This window comes from Citrus sinensis, chromosome 6 (genome assembly GCF_022201045.2).
Source record: "Citrus sinensis cultivar Valencia sweet orange chromosome 6, DVS_A1.0, whole genome shotgun sequence".
NCBI lineage: Eukaryota > Viridiplantae > Streptophyta > Magnoliopsida > Sapindales > Rutaceae > Citrus > Citrus sinensis.
This window is the reverse complement of record NC_068561.1, coordinates 18,422,741-18,443,115: the sequence shown is the minus strand read 5'-3', so window position 1 is coordinate 18,443,115 and position 20,375 is coordinate 18,422,741. Positions and strand designations below refer to the sequence as shown.

Below are 20,375 nucleotides of genomic sequence, written 5' to 3'. Positions count from 1 at the left end.
ATCCGGACCATGGGTCCGCCCCATCAGACCCTAAATCGGGGGGTGACTTGATGAGTGAAGAACCACAACTCACCAAAAAGATGCCAAACACTAAATTCCGAGCCCTCAACCGACAGCTTCCTAGCCTGCTACTGTTGTTTGTGTTCTCGCACCACTAGAACTTGAAGAAATTGAAAAGAAGACATTGGCTTGAATAATTGAGAGCATTTGGCTTCGCCATGATCGGCGCATAATGCCTACATAAAAACTCAATGCATCATGAGATTATTTGCTCAACTCCGCCTGGTGGAGTCAAGGAGAAGTTAAAATTGTTAATAGACTTTTGCAGTAAAATGACTGAATGAAAAGCATGCTCTGTAAGTTCTTCTGAAACCGGTTGCTGAATTATTTTTACAGTTAGCTCCAATCTTTGAAGCATGCTCCGTAGATAGCTAGCTTCACTGTAGTCTATATTAAGCAACTACTGTACACAAAAAGCAAACTAAACAGATTGAATCATTTGCTGATTTCTCATATTCTACGTCCAAGATACAAGAGTTGCTCATGAAAAATTGCTTAAGACCTTACCACCAACCACTGCAAACGGTTCATCATGGTTAGATTCTACTAAATTTTGGGTCCCCATAAAATCTCACATGTACAATTTCCTTTTGCAACTAATGACCCTTTTTTTTTTTGGGCAAATAAGAACTGTGACACTACCAAAAAGACTTAATATAACAAAAAGGTAACCAATTAAATACAACACATCAATCGCTGGTGGAGTAAACAAAATTTAAAAATATTGCAAGCCGTAAAGGGCCTAACTCTAGTCAAGGCTGCATACTGAAACTGGAATTACAATCTTGCTTAAATTGACAATATTTCAGAGGTGGCATGTGTGAGTATATTATATAATGATAAAGTCCCAACTCTATCTGAGTACACTTCTAGCGCTGGGTTTTGTCAGTGCCTCAAGTAGCCTGTACATCCAACGATCTAGCATTCCTGTGAAAACAAAGATATCATTCTTTAATTGATTAAAGTGTATGATAGGTCAAAATTAAGAGAAACAAAATGGCCAAAGCCTATCATGTGATGACGGGAAAGTTTAGCAGGTTGAAAAGATTCCAAAAATCTAGAAAGTAAAATTTGAAGGAACATTAAATTTTGTCAATTATCAAGAGATCAAAGTATGTAGAAGATCAAAACAGCCATGAATATTTAAATTTTGCAATGTTTAATTGTCATTAGCGGTTCAAGTTTGACATCCTGAATCCATGAAATGAGCAATGTCTTGAATGAATAACTATTAGACACAAACCTGTTAAAGCAAATGTACCACCCAATACTGCACAAAGTCGGGTGATTAAATGGAGAAAACTGCGACGTTCTTCTTTGATTGTCACAGTGATTGGGGATAGATCATACAAAAAGTATACAGCTGCACAAAAGAAAAAGAGGAAAAAGAAGAAGATTATGACTAACAAGAACAAGAAAGAAAGGGACAAAACAAACCCAACATAGATCACGATGGCAACCAACCTGGCCATGTCCTATCAAACTCGTTAATTGTGGAAAAATATTCTGTTACAGAGAATTGATTTGTAGGCAAAACGTCTTTGGAGATGTATCTGTATTCAGTAGGAACAATCTACAACCCAATAAAAAGAGAATTTCAGGACAAGCCACAATGAAAAGCTCACTAAAGATAAAATATATGCATTTTGTTTTAGGTCAATGGATGTATATGCCTTGATCAAGGAAAATCAGCCCCCCAAGAATTGTGTAGGATATGTCACAACTGAGAATTAAATCTAAGATCACTACTCTGTCACTAAATCAACAGCAAAACCAGGGCCAGACCTTTATGTAATATTTGAATGTTCCACTTGTATCATGCAGCATCCGCACCGTCCCATCCAGTGGATTGTGAATTCCTGGATATTTTGGCCCAAATGATAGATCATGAATGACATGACTTACATTTACGTTTTTTGCTCCCCCGAAAATCTGCAAGAAGTGAAGAAGAAGTGAAGATACTTAAGATGCAGCGGACTAGAAAAGACTATATAAGGTGTAACCAAACATTGTAAAATACCAGAGTAATTCCACTGATTTAGCACATCCTACTTTTTAATTTTAAATTCTAATAGTGAAGATAGATGTAAATCAAACCCTTTTGTGACCTTGATCCGAACAGGGTTAAAACCCAAACCTCTTCTACCACCCAAAGCCATCTTACTAATTGAACCAACTAGTACTCGCAACACACGCTGTCATTTTAAGATCCAAGAAACTGGCAGTAGAAACAGCTTTAAAATAATTCACTGGATTTCTTCAAACTTGCTTCAGAGGTTCAAATTCTTTTTGCCAAATTTCCAGCCTCAATAGGAAAGGGCAAAGGGCCTAAGCTACTGAAATTTTCCCACTGAGAGAAAAGTAATTTTCTCATGTTTTTACCTAAGTACAAAGATATCTAGAAAATGCAAAAGACTATGTCACAGTCCCTAAACTATGCTTTCTAAAAGTCTATCTTATAACTATATGTCTCACCATAGATTTCGCCAAAAGATTTTAAACCAAGAACTTAAGAGTATCAAAAAGCATTTATGAGACATGTCACCCATATCAATGAAACCTTTGGATTCAAGGATTTGCTATGGCTGTGAAGCAACAAACAAATTCCTTGCTCACCATGTCATGCAATTTTTGTGCTTGTACTTCTAAGGTTAAGAATATAGAAGAATTGGTAATGTACCTAATTAGCAGAAAATATTCAAAATTACAAAGGTCACGTAGTAACATTTTGCCCAACGACAGATCAGCAGAGATCAGCATAGGATTTGAGCTTCTTCTATTTTACGTTTCAGAAAGGACAAAAGGAATTTTGGCGTTTATTATATGATGACAACTGACAAGTACTGAAGGGCTTACGAAGGAGAGGAAAAATAAGAACAAAGCAATGAAAAAAGACTCAAAACAAACTCAGCTTCTTATAAAATCAACTCCAGAAAATTCTGTTAATGATACAGAAATATGCATGGACATTAATTCTGCCTGGAAAAATTTTGGAAAACACAACTACAAGTGAATAAACTCTCCACATGAAGATCCATCAATTCATGCAAAACTCAAAATAAGACCCAGATCCCAAGCTATAGTATTTCCAAAATCAAATAAACTATAAGATAAATGACTCAAAACACTTTCTAATCTTTAAAACCCTTGCTTGAGATTGGACGATTCCACCAGTAAGAGGAAATGACTTCTAAGACAAGTTAGAGGTGTTAGCCTCACTGGAATAAAAATCTTTTAGACTCATGTTTTATATAATTTTACACCAATTTTGAACAGTCTGTTAAACTTGGACATTAACATCAACATCGCCATAGTCAAAACTTGAGGAAAATACTCCAAAAGGGGAAAACAACATAGAACATCCGTATTGTTAACCTTCAATACTTACAAACTAGTCTTATTTGAGTTCGGTTGGGTCTCAACATTATTGATCCTCAAATTCAACATCTGAGTTCTTAAACTTGATTAATATAACTGGAATAGTTAAAAATTTCCAGCGTTCCGAAATTTTGAATCACCAATGAAATGCTGAAACTCCAACCAAACAATTTATTGCTAATTCCAAATCCCAATAGGAAGTAATCCTAATAAATTAATACAGGGTGGAAAATCAGCATAAACTATGTCAATCCTTGGCATTTTGCTCTACACTAAATGACATAAGAATAAAACACAGAACGAAAGCTACTTACCATTTGTGCAACATAGATGTTCAATCCATGGACTGATATATGGAAGTTTCCAGCAACACGTTGGACATCCAAAACTCCATAAACCTGCATAAAGTATAAAACTTGTGTATTTGGATTTTGTTCCCTCAAGAACAATTAAAAGCCTACGACTAGTTTTAAATCTTAAAATGATTGAAAAAGTAGAATTGGTAATACCCGACATCCTTCTCCACTTTCCAATGCATGTTTCACCTTCTTAATCATATTTTCAGCATCTTCATCAAAGCCAAATGCATGAAGTTTCTCATCGATATCATCTTTATGATCTTTATTATGATCTGATCAAAGTACTAACGAGATATTAACCATTTTAACATACAAACTACCCCTAAAACGTACAAAGCCTGAAACAACAATATAAAAAATAGCAACTTGATCGTTGTCTTTGTTAGCGGAGGAATCATAAAGCAGTAGGAAAGACAGAACTCCAACAAAGTAAACATTTGTGCCCAGTAGATGTAGATGTAACTGTAACTATTGTCAAAGCTCAGCACAGCACCCACTACTTTGGCAGAAAAACATTTAGCCTATTCTAAATTTGGGCAGTTTAGAGTTTATGCATCAACAGAAACTTGTACAATGTGATAGAAAATGGAAAAAGGTAAAAAAAAAATTGAACACATTGGATTGTCCATATTAAAGCAAAAGATAATTTCAAAAGCATAATAATTCCCTTCAGACAAACAATTAAATGTATGATTCCTCAGGAAATATACCATGCTTGTGTTCTTCGTGTTCCTTTTCCACAAGGTCAGTCAAATATTCAGTGCCAATGATATGGCCATAACTGTTCAGGCGAAGCTGCAGAAAGCTCAATCTGGTTAGCAGGACAACCAAAAAAGTAAAATGAATAATAATCTACCAAGCTCCCTTGCAGTGAGTGAGAGAGAAAGAGTGCAATCACCTATTCCATCAGACAGGAACATAATTAAAGTTCTTTCTGAAAATAAACACTCAGAAATGTAGCTAAAGTATAAGAAGATAAATTACAAATGGTCATGACTCTACATCATCCCCAAATACTTATTCTCAATCCCCTGAAAACCTTAGGCCCCACTTGTGTATGGACACCATATCTGAAACAAACGATTGCTGATAGATCATATAACCTTCAATTATCAAGAAAACCGACATAATAGGTGGTACTAAGAGGAATCTGAACTTTGGACCTTTTAGTTAAAAATCTTATCGTTCAACACACCATCTGGGTAGCCCTATCAAATACCAATTATGCTGCAATATTGTACTCAATGAAATTTATCCTTATCTTCAAACTACTCTCTTACCTCATTGGCATGCCCCCTGCCCCTCCCCCCCCCCCAAAAAAAAAAAGGATAACAGAAAATCCATCAACTAATCTAAAATATATATGGAAGGAATATGGGAGGTATTCTACTCACTCAAAGAGGTATGAGCTAAATGAAATCCTTTTACAAGAATAGAAAGGCCTAGTTCTCTCCAAAAGTTAGTATTATTCCTACGTTTGTTGAAGAGAGACAGCCAGAAAATTATTTAATATACATAAGACCAATTAAAACTAGCAAAGATTAGCTGATAAAAATTTTTGTAAGATAGGTGTTGTCTTACTTTCCATATGTTTGTATCAAGATCTACTTCATGCTTGCCTGACATGTCAATAGCATCAACACTTAACACTGGGAAAAAAAAATGGTGAAGTAAGTCATTTTGTAGTTCATTATGGCAAATAATTAAAGACAAGTAAAACGAAAAATGTGCAACCAGGGACTCGTAAAGAAGAAAGCATAGATGCTAACCATCACAAGGTAAGGCAGGAAATGTCATGTTTATATGAATTGGAAGAGTTTCTCCACGCTTCAAGTCTACAGACATCTGCCAAAAACATGATTTGTCAACCCTTTTCTCCAAAGAACTAAAAGAAACTTTCATCAGTCAATTCATTTCATTTATATGCTCGTAAGTCATGCAAAACAATTGCTTACGACTCAATTACCCACCCCTATTTCAACCTCTATTATTGAGATTATTGATACGGAATTATCTCACAAACAAAACCTAAGACATGAGGGCTAATATGAGATAATCGCCACTTGACTCGAGAATATTTTCTGGTCATGTGCTACCTCACTAATGAGTTTATTTCAATCTTTTTTTTTGGGACCAATAAATTGCTAACTTCTAAATCTTTGCACTCTAATTCACTCAAGGACAGCCTACTGTTTAGAAGTCTTGTAAAACCAATCACTAGTACACACAGCAGATCCCTCACCCACCCCTCCCATCCCCCAAAACCAAGCCTGTCGGTTTTCAACTTTTAGATGCGATGTCAAGGCTTTGGACTAAAGGCAAGCTATTTAGAATAATCCCTCCAAGCAATTTTTTTTTTTTTGTAAGGAATTTGGTAAAAAAAAAGCAACATTAAGAGAGAAAATCACTTGTTCAGTACTTGATTGGAATAAAAATATAAAAGACTATAGTTGTGTCAGGTTGCAGCCTGTACAGTGTATCCAAGTTCCAAAATAATGGAGTCACATCTTCCATTTTCATTAAGACTTGTTGCAGCTCTACTGATATTTTTCATTCTTCCCTGAAAATTCTAGGAATTTCAGGCTGATGTATGATATGTTTCAATATACCATCAGCTTGTCACATATAATAAATATAAATATATTATTAAGCAAGAAACCCAAAAAACCATCATGTACCCACAATAGGTAGAAGTACATTAGGATACTGAGAACTCAAAAAAAGTATTTCACCTGGTTGAAGGACACAACCCCCCCCCCCCCCCAAAAAAAAAAAAACAAAAAAAGGCAACTAATACATTAAGTACCACGAAGAACAAAGCAGAGAAATGTAGCTTCAAATGGAGAAGCCAACAGCCAGATTAGTGTCATTAAGTTCTCTCCCTTAAGATTGATTGGTTGCCAGCGAAATCCTAACAATTTAGCTTTTAGTTTGATCCCAACTTTCCATTGCTCGGTAAGAAAACAAGATTCCAAAATTCTCATTAACAGTCTATCATTACAGGATTTATAAACTTAATACGCTTTCAAGGAGTTCATTAATCCGAGAAAATCTGCTTCCAGAGAATTTATCAGGAATTAAGAATGTAATAGATTCTAATGTCCTGTAGTTACCTATTTACTTTTTAGGAAATTTCATATAAATGTATCTGTGACACACGCGGCTGAGAAGAAAGTGCATACCTGATGAACTGTATATGTGGTAATATAATATCTGAGTTCATGCATGAACAATGAGGCCATAATGACGAGACCAATAATGGAGACTACAAGATTTCAAAAGGAAAAAGAAAAATCAGCCTATTAACTGGAATCAAATTCAACAACTCACAAGAAAATTATTAAAAGATTGATTTACCAAGTGCCCCAGATTGAGTTTTCTGCAACAAGTGCTCCTCTGCTCGAGGAAATGCATCAAGGCTCTTCAAAGCTTGCTTCAGGCCCATCGCTTCCTTTATATTAACAATTTCAGCGAAAACAAGAAAACTCTAAACAGCCAGTTACATTACATGCATATCAATCAATAAGAAAGTTGAATAATATGAAAAAAAAAATTAATTACAATAATAATTCGTTTTAGATGCGGCAGACAAGTAAATGCATCAAAGATGAAGAAAAATTATCGAATCAGAATCGCTTTGGATGAAACCTAGAACCATTACGTGACAAAATTTCGTAAATTATATAAATTCATACCTAATGAGACAGACGAAAGAGACTTTTCCGTTCTGATGACCGGGTCAGGCCAGAATGTTCAATATATTATACTAAAGATCCGGTGAGTGCACCCTTACGGTTTTACAATGAACTCCCTTTTATTATTGTGCCTTAAATCCATTTTTACCCTTGGACCTTTTGAAATAATCCACTTTAGTCCATAAACTTTCGTAAGCCTATAGATACCCCTAAAGTTTCAGCGACAGAATCACCCATAACCGTAATCCAAGAAATTGTCTCAGTTATCCGTAAGTTAATTACCTGGAATGTTTAATTTTCCGTGAATAAATTATAAGCAAGTATTTGATACTAATTGATTTTATTATTAATTATTAAAATAGTGCATATCTCAATTAAGTTTTAAATAAGCATAGCATTACTCAAGATGAATTATCACAAACACGTGTTTTTAGAACTTTAGATTAACATGGATTGCAATATTTTTTACAGCTCAAATAATTAAAGTACCTCCAAATCTAGGATTACCTGGAGTTACCTGTTGTTTGTTAAATCACTCAACAGCTAAAGAAGGCATTTAATTAGGAAGCATAATCAAATTATGACATCATGAATGATTGAAGGGAAAAAATATAGGTAGTCTCCGATGAGGTTATCCAAAGATTCTATTAACAAAAAAAAAAAATCCGTATGAAATGTCAATAGTTCCTTGCTTTTGAGCAAAACAAGAAGCAAACTGACAACACATCCATGCAGAAGAAAATCATCTCACCCAAGTATCATCTCCAAACTAGTATCTATCTTACAACTAAACATATTAAATTAATCAACTTTTTCAGCTTCCTCAATTCCCGACCCTTCTGTTTCAGGGCTATTACTTGGGCGTACGCTTTCACTCAAAGGACTGCCGGCATTGTTCGTTAAATCAGTTGTTAAGGAGCTCATATTAGGGGAATCAGAAACAGAACCAGAAACATGCTCTTCCAATTCTTTTGGCCGATTCAGGGCATGGCAGTGTGGACAGTAATAAGTAATATATGCAAAATCCTCCTTCCTAGCGAGTCCTGGACAAAAAATGAAACAATAAAAATAACTTAAGAAAAAACGTTTTCTACGAATATGCCACATTAACAAAGAAAATAATTGATTGTCGGTTGCAAGTCGCTGCATTATAGAAGAGTATAAGTTGACTCACCATTATGCATATGGCAGTTGCCACATATAAGAGCATAAGATTGTGTAGGATCTTCGCCCACAAGTAGTGCTGCAATTCTAGAAATCCATCCTCCGTCATGTGTGTTAGATCCCTGAGGATTGTGATGATTGACAACCAGTTGATTATGCTCAGAAGTTTGAGCATCCTCACTCCTGACTGAATGGGGAGCGGTTCCCTCATCAGAATGATGCACTGGAGTGCTTCCTGCACTACTGGATCTGGTATGCAATTGTTTTCGATTTCGAAGGCCGCTTGATGGCACAAATTCGACATCATTGCTTTTCCCAACTGGGAAATTGAGCTTGGATTCATCTCCCACATAAACTTTCAAGCCAGAATCAGCACCAAGCTTGGATGCTAGTACAGTTGCAGCAGCAGCTTTTGCCGCTGGGTCAGGATCATACCTCTGCATAATAGAGTTTATGCTTGTAAAATTCACATTCACTGAAATAAAATGTCTTGCATTTGCAAAGAAACTCCACTTTTTGTTTAACCTCACTATATGCTTTCAAAAGAAAAATAAAAACTGCTTCAGAACAAATGAAAGCTTACAGTTCACTCATTCTTTTGGCCAGGCAACAAACATCTCCACCAGTAACAATGTCCTTAATCTCTCATAGACTTTTACCATAAAATTCTCAAACTTATTTGACATAGTCTAAGATACCAACATGAAACAACATAAGGGGTGTATAAGAAAACCTAATCAAGGCTTGCATTTCAAGCTTTTGCGTAGACTTCAAAACATTAACAGACAACCAGAGCTTTTCTTTGAAACTTGAGACAACCAGAACTTGAAAGAGGATTCTATTGAACACCTAGAAGAAAGATCATGAACAATTACCTGAATGAGCTGTTGAGTGGTGTAATAATTTGTCCTCTCTTTAAGTTCGTCAATTTTGGCTTGCCTCTCAGCTCGAAGCCTTTCCAGAGTTTTCTGGTCCTTGCGATCACCTATAAACATCAGATAAAATACAGCTTAATTAGGGCACCTGTCCTCATATAGCCACCATATTAAGCCATTATGGTAGCATACAAGTTTTAATAGGCACCAATAAATCAAAGAGAGGGAGAAATAAGAAATAACATTTTAACATGATTCCAATAAAGACATTTCTACAGTTAAAAACCACATACAAATTCTCGTGAAGCTCACAAATGCCGAATAAGCAAGAGAAGACAAAGCAGGCAAAAGAAACATAGGCAAGACTCGTAGTGCCCTCATCTTCCAATCTAAATCTACTGATCTTGTTGTCATGATAGCATAACCAACTGCAATAACCTGAAAATTGTTATAATTTAAGGTAAATTATTCAAAATTAAGTTGAAAAGATTAGAAAGCATCAAGTTAAAGGATTGTAGTCGACCTATGCATTTTGAAAAGGATGAAATGATAAAGCCACATGCTCTGAAATTGTAATGAAAATCATCCACTTCTTATTTTTTCAGATATGAAAGAAAAAGTTCCAAGCAGAACGAAGGAGGAAAGTGTAGTTAAAAATATCTAAGCAGGAGCCAGAAAAAAAAAATATAATCATGATAGTTAGGAGTCTTGAAACCATAACAGAGTGCCACTTCTCTGTCAAAAGGCATATTGTATAATACAACAGACATCCAAAACATTGCTCCCTCCACTCATCACCCTAAACTCATTTTCCAATGGAAAATTTCTTATAAAAGAAATGAAAACTAGGTAAAATTTTTATTCAGCATGGAAGTAAAGTTCTCTGGCCAAACTTGCAATAATAAACTGTAGTGAGCATTCATGCCTATGCAGCAATCTCAAATGTTGAAAGAACACAGGCAGACAATACACAGCTATCAGTTGTTTCTCTGTAATTTATTTCTAAGAAACTTTTTCCCCCCTCTAAACAACAAATAACTTAAACTTTTTTTTTCTCTCTCTAAACAACAAATAACTTGAGTTCTAAAATACTGAGCATGCAGAGGACAAAAAATGCAACGATCATGTCTAACTTCTCTAAATGGCTCGCTAAAGAAACTATTATTGCTCAACAGAGGCTTGTATTACTCATAAAGAAATGTATTATCAGTTTGCATTGCAGCAAATTTATACATTCCTAGCTATGAAAATGAAGCCAAATGATTTGACCAAAAAAGCTCTGCATCCAAAATGTCAACGCTTAAGTGATAAAACAAAGAGCACCTCAAAAATAACAGAGAATATAATAAGATGCCTGGTCAGCCTCCTCCAAGTCTGTGATCTCCTTTTCATCCTAGCAAGAACGGCAGCTTCTTCCTTAGAAATGTACTGCAATCTCTTCTCAAAATCATCCCTCTTTAATCTAAAGATACCATTCCAAATTCGGGAAATGATACCCTTGCGCTTCTTTCCTACTACTGCTGAAGAAGCAGCAGAATCTTTATTTTCGCTTTCAGTACCACTTTTGTCCTCTGCCATTTCTTCTTTTGCTCCACTTCCTTGTGGAAAAAATAAAGAAAAGCTAAGCAACCATAACAATTGATTACAATGAATATGAAAAGCAATTAGGAAATTTCATCACAAAAATATGAAATTAACAGCAACCAGTAACCTAACTACAACAACAATATATTCAGTTGCTTCCCACAGCATCTCAGAAAAAATAGTTCCCACAAGTTAGAGAGAGAATCATTTGCTTCCCACAATTCATACAACATAATATACTGCATTACCGATATTCAAAGACTCTTTACATCAACAAAAACACAGATTCTGAAAGCAAAAATTGTTGCTTTTGGATAGAAATAATCAAATCATTGAAACAATCAAGTCCTAAATCCCAAATGTAGATATTTGGCAGCCAAATTCAATTCAAAGTATTATAATAAAAAGGCAAAAAAAAAAAGGAAAAAATGGAATGACATAATATATATATATATATATATATATAATTCATACCAAAGCATAGGACAGTACTACATATGACAAAGAATTATAAATATATATAAATAAACTAAATCAACGGAGAGAATTCATTATTTATTCAGTTTTAACAGAGTAAAAGCATAAAAGCACGACACCAACATAAATAACAACAGCCATGTATTGGGAATGGTTCAGCAATCAACAGAACAGCATGAAACTTTTGTTATCTAGGCAAAGTACCTCAACTGCCTTTATTTTTCTCTCAATTAGACCTGCAAATGAGCGTAACTTCCAGGCAATCCTGTTGATGCCAGAGCTCAAAGATCACCAAGTGCCCTGCATTATTTAATCAAACCAAATAATAATTTCAAAAATTTTATTCAAAAGTAGAAATGAATGTTGAAGACCAAGAAATAACGGACAATTGTTTGATTCATATATGGATGAAGCAGCAGACACGTAAGAAGCAAACAAGAATGCCGCAGCAACTGCACCCTCCGTACACTAATTATGTGGCTATTTGAAAAATTTCAAAACAAAAACAGATTGAAGTCAAACCAAGCAAACAACCAACAACCTGAAATTGGGAGAAGCAGCGATCGGAGATCGATCGGTACGAGAAATGTATTAAAGAGGAAAGACGCAGGTGGAGTCACCGTTTGGAGTTTGAACTTTGAATTGATGAATGGCACGTGCGAGGTGAGATCTCACACGAGGGAGAGTCGAATACTCTGGAGACAATGCATTGGTTTCTTGAAGGTTGGGTTTCGTGTCGATTCATATTTCACGAACTAAAGTATTTGTTATATTTGTTTATCCTTTTGAAATTTCACTCACTCTCGTTTCTAGCATACTTTCGCAGAGAAACAACAACACACGAATTCAGGAAAATCGAATTTACTCCGCAAATTAAGAGAAAAGGAATAAAAATGCAAGCACCGATAAGAGGAAATTAACTTTACCGGAGTTGTTGATTTGGAATCGAGTGAGTTTTAAACCAAGATTTTGACCCTGGAAGTTAACATCAGCACGCGCACTTGTTTCTACAAAAGACTCCGGAAGTGAAAAAACAAAAATTATCAGAAAACAAACGACGATTCACGGTTGGCGGAGAATGATCAACAGAGAGTTTCAAAGCGGGAGGGAGAGAGATAAGGGTGATTTCAGAGCTTTTGGCGAGATGGTGAGAATGGATTGCAGTTGTGATTTGCCAATATGATTAAATGATTAATCGCCCTTATGCAAATGCATACGATTACGGGCCTATGATGATTCCTTTATCAGGCTTTTGGTTTAGAGGAGAAATTTCACGGATACACCTTATGTATATATCCTTATGGTTTCAAATTTTATGAATAATAGCCCCGCAGGTCTGTTTTTGTTTTTTTTTTTTTTTAGGGGGGGTAAATCTTAAATCAACTTTTTAATCTATTATTTCCCTGACACTGGAGCACTTAATTGAATAAAATTACTTGTAAATCACTAGGACAGGTTCTTGGAGGACTTTCTAAGTAATTTTTTTAAATACTCGAAAGTAAAACAGTAATAATAGGAGTTGAATAGTAGCAAACATCATAAAATTTCATTTTTCATAATATGGCATTCATTAAATAGGTGATGTGATAATACAATTACTTTACTTGTGAAAATTTATCAATTATGAATGTCATATCATTTAATGTTATAAATAAAACTAACAAAGTAACAATAAATGTAATTAAGTGAGTTTATAATTAAGTTTACTATCACTCTCTTTAAATAATCTTACTCTTTTACAAATTACATTATTTCTCGTCAATCCTCCCTCAGTTTTAATAACAGCCTCGAGTTCATAATTGGTATGGATGTCAATAGAGAGAAAAAGGGAGTGAGCCGATGTATTTATAAACATATTTTTAACAGTATGTTTATATCTTGTATAATTTTTCATGTCTTTTAATAAAGGCCAATAAATAATTATCTTTCTCTGTTCTTTTCAATTTCTTCCACCTCACATTTTCCTTGTAGTAATATCACTTGTAACTTTTGCTGTAATAGTTTTATAATATAATTTAACTCTTCAAAGTTTATCAATTCTATTTATCTAAGGGAGTGATCATCTCAATTTGCAAATGGGGTCTTATTGATGAAATTTGAAACCGTAGGGAGTTGAGTCTGTTTAGAATATAAACGAGGGGGTTTCAGTAAAATTGATCTAAAAGCTAACCTTAGCGAAGATTCATCATATTGGCAAGCATTCAGCAATTAACAACCTTCGGTCTCCTCTCCTTGGTTAAAAACAATTAACAACCTTAGTGGTAAAAGTGATTAACGAACTTTATTCTTTTCTTTTTTTTGAGAAGAACTTTATTCTTATTTGTATTATTCACGACTCGTTTTATCTCAAAACTATATTACCAGGACACCGAAAACTTTTACCATTCTAATTTGATAAGTAAAGGCAAAAAAACATTTTTATTTTTCATTTTATTTCACATGACTATGGCAATTGGATAACTTAAGTAAAATACCCCTCTTTCCGCATTAAAATCACGCTTAGTCTAAAGTATCATGACAATTTAAAGATTATTTACACCGTTGGGGGTTTATGATTTATTTATTCTTTTATTACATTACTTATGTATTATAGATAGAGTTTTGAGCAAAATTTGCGTAGTGATTTTCGATAATAATTTTCTCAACTTGCCAACCAAACTTGAGTAGTTCAACAATGTAGGATAATTTTATATTTTCTTTATAAATCAGTCATACTAGTTGAACTATTTTTTATTGTCGTCATATTTGTTAAATTTAGGTGTTTTGGATCATAATATTTATATTGCTTGCAATTTTCTATTTCATTGCTTTCATCGTATGATTGTTTGGTTTATGGAAAAATCTGGCAGATTTGTTTCACTGCCAAAATTAAAATCTTGGTTTACACTTTATTGTGATCTTAATATATTAAAAAAAAAATCGACATCTCCAAATCCATTCAGATAAAATAAAATTACCCTAATTTATTTTTTCAAAGACGTAGAGGAATGATAAATTCTAAATTAATTTTTTTTTACCCATATCTTTCAAATTTCATCGGTAAAATAAATAATTCGAAAACCATTAAAGGCCAACCCCGGCCATTGGTTGCCTTCTATAGTTGAAACGTCATGATTGTTTAAGTTGCTGAATCCACACGAAGCCCAACCTCCGAGATACCAATTTCTCCACAGTCCACTGTCAATCGACTCTTTCTTTCCTCTGTAACTGTAACTAGCTGTTATACATTTTCCCTCGTGTGAGATCTCACTTCGCACGTGCGATTCAAACGGTGACTTAACCATTCCACACGAAATCTTCAATAATCGTTTTGCTCTTCGCGCTGGAACCTTTCGACCTCTGATCGTCGCTCCTCCCAAACATACTATCTTTAATTCAGGTTAGCTATGAGATTTCTAGCGTTAAACTTAATCATTTTTGACTTTTTATTTTTCATAATCCAATTGAACAGGCAATTAGTAGAGGATCCGATCACGTTTGCTTCTTATATGTCTGTTGCCTTTTTTATCTATCTATTTTTTTTAAAAAAAAAACAAAAATAGAGCCTGCATCACTTGTGTTTCCTGAAAGTAGCTCAGAAAGATTGTGCACCTTTAAACACCGAAAACGAATTGAATTCCGGCATTATTTCAAATTAAGTTGCGTTTACTTAACAGCTTCCATTTATGGATTCAGATATTTTAGTCTGCTCCTGGCTATGAAATTTTTCATGTTTTACAGCATATTGGCTCCAGTATTAGCTTATTGAGGATTGTGCAAATTTTTTTATGTATCTCTTGTTCGTTGTGATATGCTCATTATCCTATGTTCTGTAATCCGTTACGGGAATTGTTACTTCCGTTTTTATTTGAAAAGTAGTCTGATTTGATTGATAAAATGTAGGGTCACAGAATAATTTTGAGCTCGGGCATCAATAGGATCATCTGTAAGTTTGGCTTACTATGTGGGTCTGATTAAGAGAAAGAGAAGGCTGTTAAGATACTTTTTATCTTAATCTATCTTTAACTACTTCATACAAAAATTGTCATGTCTGATCTGTTGAACGCTGAACTATTCCCGATACCTGGAAATTATTATTTATGATGCAGTGCTTGTTGCCTTTACTCTGTGATAAATGAATAAATAATAAATATTAGCTGATGATAATTAGGACTTGCATGGGACCAGGTGAGCAGCATTTATATTGCTCTATGATGTCTGGTTTTAGACAGTGATCTCATAAATTGTATTGAAAAGCACCATTTTTAACTGCTGTGTCTTTGTTGTTCTAAAGAGCCATTGAACAGATAATTAGCCTTAAATACATAAAAATATACCCATGAATTGGATTCAAATTTAGCTAGTTCATATGAACAATGGAGAAGGGAAATCTACGAGATTATTGTTATCTTCTTACATAGGCATCTCATAATAAAGCTTTGTCATTTAAGTAACTGATTTTTATTTCTTACTGGTCGTTTCTCACCTATAAATAGTTAACAGTGGTTATGTCACTGGTTGCCATTAGTTTAATGATCATGTCTGAAGGATTTTCCTGTTTGGTTCTGATATTGATTGTAATTTGAATTTTATTTAGCTGCATTACCAACTTATAGATGCTTAGCTTTTTTTTCACTTTTGCAGAAGGAAGTAAAGCAAAATAAGAAATGGTAGAAGACAAGTGCATTACTGAAAGTGAAAAAAAAGATTCCAAGGCAGTTGAAAAGAAGCGTAAGGGTATCATTTCTCGTCTTTGGAATGGTATCTTTAGACTAAAGGGTGATGATTTTGAGAAGAGATTGCAATACATTTCTAAGGAAGAAGCTGCTATTCTTGCTCGAGTGAAAAGGAGATCCCAGACTTGGAGGAGGATGTCTAGGCATCTTATCATATTCACTGTTGTTTTTGAGGTGCTTACTCCTTTATCACTAAGTCTTGGCATTTTGGATAAAGTACATACCATACATTGTTTCTTCCCACTGTAACTTTTTACGTTTTCTCTTTTTATCACTTAGTCTTGGCATTTTAGGTGGTGCAGACGTGCAGTGCCTATGTCCTTTATCTTTATTTCAGGAGGGTTGGGGGGTGGTTTGATCAAATCATTGGTTTCATTTTCATAGCGCAAAATGTTAAAATATTGGTGTAATTCCAGATGATGATGCATTCCTTTATGAGTATAGTGAGTCTCCGATGACCTATAACAATGTTGTTAGCAAGCCACTGAGACAGTGAGAGAACTTAGTCATGACCACTAAAAGATTCTCTTTTGCATGCATCAAATTGTTTCTGATCATAAATAAGTAAATTTCCTTAGAAATAAATGACTGTGGTGGAGCTTATAATTGTATGATGTCTGCTTGTGTTTTCTAACATTTTAGATGTCTTTACATACATGAATGACCATTACAGTTGGATTTTGCAAGTTTTGGCCAGAGAATTTTATTTCCATGCTGAGTGAAAAAGTTTACCTAGTTTTCGTTGCTTTTTTAACAAATTTTTGGTTGGCAGATGAGTTTAGGGTGCAAGAGTTAGAGCAAACCAGTGATTTGAACATTCTTTCTATTTTACAATACGTCTTTTGACAGAGAAATGTCAATCTGTTGCATTCAAAACTTCTTTAAGTTTGACTATCTTGATTTTCTTTCCTTCTGACCACTGCTTAGATATTTTTCGTTACCGTTCTCAAATTTATGTTTTTTTTTTTGGCTCCTGCCACCTGCTTAGATTTCTCTCTTTAATATTTGACATATTTGGTACCAGAATATTTGGTTTGAAGGTTTGAGTATAGTGGCCTCATCATTTTATCCTTTTAAACATGTGTAGGCCCAACCACAATTCTTTTACTGGATGCTTGTTGCTATTGTTATCTATATTTTAATAAATTCCCTTAAATGGTATCAATTTTCAGGTTATTGCGGTTGGTTATGCTATCATGACAACAAGATCAATGGAATTAAATTGGAAGACGAGGGCCCTTCAAGTTCTACCCATATTTCTTTTGCCTGGTTTATCTGCACTTGCTTATTCAGCATTTGTGAGCTTCAACAGGATGTGTGTGTGCTTTGAACTTTAGAACTTTTTTTAATTTATTGCAATATTTTTATTTATCTCACTGGTTGCCTGACATCTTCCTTGATTAAATTTGGATAGCGACTATCATGTCTACATTCTATGAAAAGAAATTGAACACGCACTCACCCTAAACTACCCCCACACCGCCCACCCCACCCAAAACCCAAACAAATATGGTGGCTTTAAGAGGATAGATCTATTTATCAACTTGTATTTTATCTGATGCTTTTAGGTGATCGCAAGGACCAGAAAACTCTAGAAAGGCTTCGGGTTGAGAGGAAAGCCAAAATTGATGAACTCAAAGAGAGGACAAATTATTATACTACTCAACAGCTCATTCAGGTAATTATTCGCGAAACTTCTTGTAGGTGTTCTATAGAATCCTCTTTCAGGTCCCATCGGTCTGTTTAAGCTTTTAAGTGTAATATAAAGCTTGAGATGTAAGCCTCGATTCTTAAGATTTTGTTTTACCCCTTTGTGTTGTTTTGAATTGGTTGCTAAGAGTCTTAGACAATATTGTGCAATTTTGTAGAATTCTTTTTTTTTGGTCACATCAAATGAGTTTAAGAGTTGTTACCATGATATGGTTTCTGTAATGAATAAAGGGTGTTAGTTGCTGATGGAAGTGGTTATTGCCTCATCAAAAAGAAATGAATGGAGTTTTTTTTTTTTTTTTAATTTCCGAATGCACGACTCATTCTTAAAAAAAGTTTGGAATTGTACTTAGCACAAGCTTTATTTTACAGAGGTATGATCCTGACCCAGCGGCAAAAGCTGCCGCTGCAACAGTCCTGGCATCCAAGCTAGGCGCAGATTCTGGTTTGAATGTGTTTGTGGGGGATGAATCTAATTTCAATGTTCCACTGGGGAATAGCAATGATGTCGAGGTTATGCCATCTAGCGGTCTTCGAAATCGAAAGCAATTGCAGCCCAGATCTGGTGGTGCTGGTAGCACTCCATTGCATCATTCTGATGAAGAAACCTCTAGTTCCTTTGGGAGCGAGGGTCCTGAGCATAATCAACTTGTTGTGAATCATCACTATCCCCAGGTGTCTACCATGCATGACGGAGGATGGATTGCTCGAATTGCAGCAATACTTGTTGGAGACGATCCTTCACAATCTTATGCTCTTATATGTGGCAACTGCCATATGCATAATGGTGAGTCTGTTAGAAAGGATATTCCTACCCTCTTACTGCTTAACGATGAAATCACATGCACGACCCCAAAATCAATTGTGTTGTTTATGAAATGATCGGGATTGAAGAAAACTATTTTTTCTTTTGTTGTATGTGCGAAGGTCTTGCTAGGAAGGAGGATTTCCCATATATTACATATTACTGTCCACACTGCAATGCCCTGAATAGGCCTAAAGAATCAGAAGGGCACATTTCTGGTTCTATTTCTAGTTTGCCTCCGAAAGAGTTAGAAGAGCTTGTTTCTGGTTCTATTTCTAATCCGCCTCCGAAGGTATCAGAAGAGCATGTTGCTGGTTGTAGTTCTAGTTCACCTAATATGAGCACCTTGACAGCAGATTCAGTCAACAATGCTACTACTAGTCCTTTGAGTGGTAGCATATGTGGAAGTAATAGCCCTGTCAGAGAGGGTCTGGGAACTGAGGAAGCTGAAAAAGTTGCTTCACTTGATATGGTTAGTTGAAAGGTAGACTGGTGTTGAACTACTTATTGCACTGAGTTTTTCTTTATGACAAGTATGGGCTTTCAGTATTTCTCGTTTGGGTGTTGATTGTTGGATTTGATGGGTTTGCTTCTTTTTGTTTCAGAAGCAATATTTTTCATATGGAAAATCTTGTTTGCTTAGTGATTACATAACCTTTAATCATAGACTGTACATGGATCGAACATGATACCATAACGATTTGTGCTTACAATTATATGCCTCGTTGTGAACTAAAGCGTGGATGTTGACCAAAATGTGAAGATTTCAGAGGACGTTTGATCAAAGAGAGTTCATATACGACCATATGAACTTGCTGGGCTCACCATGTGGAAACGTAACTTTTTTCTGTAGCTTGAATTTGTGATTGTATTGTAACGATGCTATGTACATTTTATGACAGAGGACCGTCGACGTGTTGTACAGCTTTAGGCACCTAATACCTACTGCATGGGTGCCACGATGGTTTATTGGCTCTTTAAACAATTTTGTTTTTCAATCAATTTTGGTTAATTTATTAATATTAGTAGCAAGTTATTTATTAGCACATTCTCTACAATTAGATGCGTGACCCCGGATTTGGCATTATCTTTGTACTTGAGTCGGTGAGAAATTTCGTTCTTAAGGGGAGAGGTAAGCATCTAAGGTTATGTTCGATCGAACTGGATTTTTTTATGTTATATTGAATTGGATTTTTAACTTTGAAGTTAGATTAGATTGGATTATCCTAAATTATATAGTACTTTTTTATTTGTATAATGTCGATAAAATTATGTTAAATTTAGTTTAATAAAGTAAAAACAACTATTTGAATGATATATTATTTTTAAATTATATTATTCATTGTTAAATTTAATATTTAATATTCAATATTATTGTAAAAAATTAATTGAATAATATTTTCAATATTACATACTAATTAAAATAAATTGTTTGAATAAGACGTCATAACATTTAGGGCTAGTTTAGGAGTGCGGTTGAAATTTAATAAGCTTTTTTTTTATAATTTTTGATAAAATAGTGTTTAGTAAATTTTGTAAAAATAATTTTTTTC

The 20,375-nt window shown here is 34.6% G+C and overlaps 3 protein-coding genes across 9 annotated transcripts; 1 reads left to right on the top strand and 2 right to left on the bottom strand.

Moving 5' to 3' along the window:
- Positions 1–477: 477 nt before the first annotated feature.
- Positions 478–7,643, bottom strand: LOC102627957 (uncharacterized). 3 transcript variants are annotated; one of them, XM_006481225.4, is made up of 12 exons: positions 7,493–7,643; positions 7,155–7,248; positions 6,980–7,062; positions 5,567–5,642; positions 5,379–5,446; positions 4,508–4,592; positions 3,948–4,069; positions 3,753–3,836; positions 1,846–1,992; positions 1,525–1,633; positions 1,304–1,423; positions 478–987 (listed from the first exon to the last, which is right to left on the bottom strand). In XM_006481225.4, the coding sequence occupies exons 2-12, from the start codon at positions 7,240–7,242 to the stop codon at positions 914–916; spliced, it is 1,056 nt and encodes a 351-aa protein (XP_006481288.1). In that variant the 5' UTR covers positions 7,243–7,248; positions 7,493–7,643; the 3' UTR covers positions 478–913. The 3 variants fall into 3 exon arrangements, with proteins under 3 accessions (XP_006481288.1, XP_015386797.1, XP_006481289.1); XM_015531311.3 differs by having other exon boundaries at positions 7,155–7,284; positions 7,493–7,605; XM_006481226.4 differs by having other exon boundaries at positions 7,155–7,244; positions 7,493–7,555.
- Positions 7,644–8,036: 393 nt separating this feature from the next.
- On the bottom strand, positions 8,037–12,867 carry LOC102627280 (uncharacterized protein At2g24330-like). 4 transcript variants are annotated; one of them, XM_006481224.4, is made up of 7 exons: positions 12,519–12,867; positions 11,797–11,892; positions 10,855–11,125; positions 9,825–9,969; positions 9,532–9,641; positions 8,667–9,093; positions 8,037–8,535 (listed from the first exon to the last, which is right to left on the bottom strand). In XM_006481224.4, exons 3-7 carry the CDS (start codon positions 11,107–11,109, stop codon positions 8,294–8,296), a joined length of 1,179 nt encoding a protein of 392 aa, XP_006481287.1. In that variant the 5' UTR covers positions 11,110–11,125; positions 11,797–11,892; positions 12,519–12,867; the 3' UTR covers positions 8,037–8,293. The 4 variants fall into 4 exon arrangements, with proteins under 4 accessions (XP_006481287.1, XP_006481285.1, XP_024955810.1 ...); XM_006481222.4 differs by having other exon boundaries at positions 10,855–11,129; positions 12,519–12,865; XM_025100042.2 differs by lacking the exon at positions 12,519–12,867 and adding an exon at positions 12,134–12,475.
- Positions 12,868–14,713: 1,846 nt separating this feature from the next.
- Positions 14,714–19,865, top strand: LOC102626811 (uncharacterized protein At2g24330-like). 2 transcript variants are annotated; one of them, XM_052443564.1, is made up of 7 exons: positions 14,714–14,971; positions 15,475–15,517; positions 16,216–16,481; positions 17,480–17,624; positions 17,876–17,985; positions 18,390–18,804; positions 18,945–19,865. In XM_052443564.1, exons 3-7 carry the CDS (start codon positions 16,239–16,241, stop codon positions 19,301–19,303), a joined length of 1,272 nt encoding a protein of 423 aa, XP_052299524.1. In that variant the 5' UTR covers positions 14,714–14,971; positions 15,475–15,517; positions 16,216–16,238; the 3' UTR covers positions 19,304–19,865. The 2 variants fall into 2 exon arrangements, with proteins under 2 accessions (XP_052299524.1, XP_006481284.1); XM_006481221.4 differs by lacking the exon at positions 15,475–15,517 and having other exon boundaries at positions 14,715–14,971.
- The last annotated feature ends 510 nt before the right edge of the window (positions 19,866–20,375 follow it).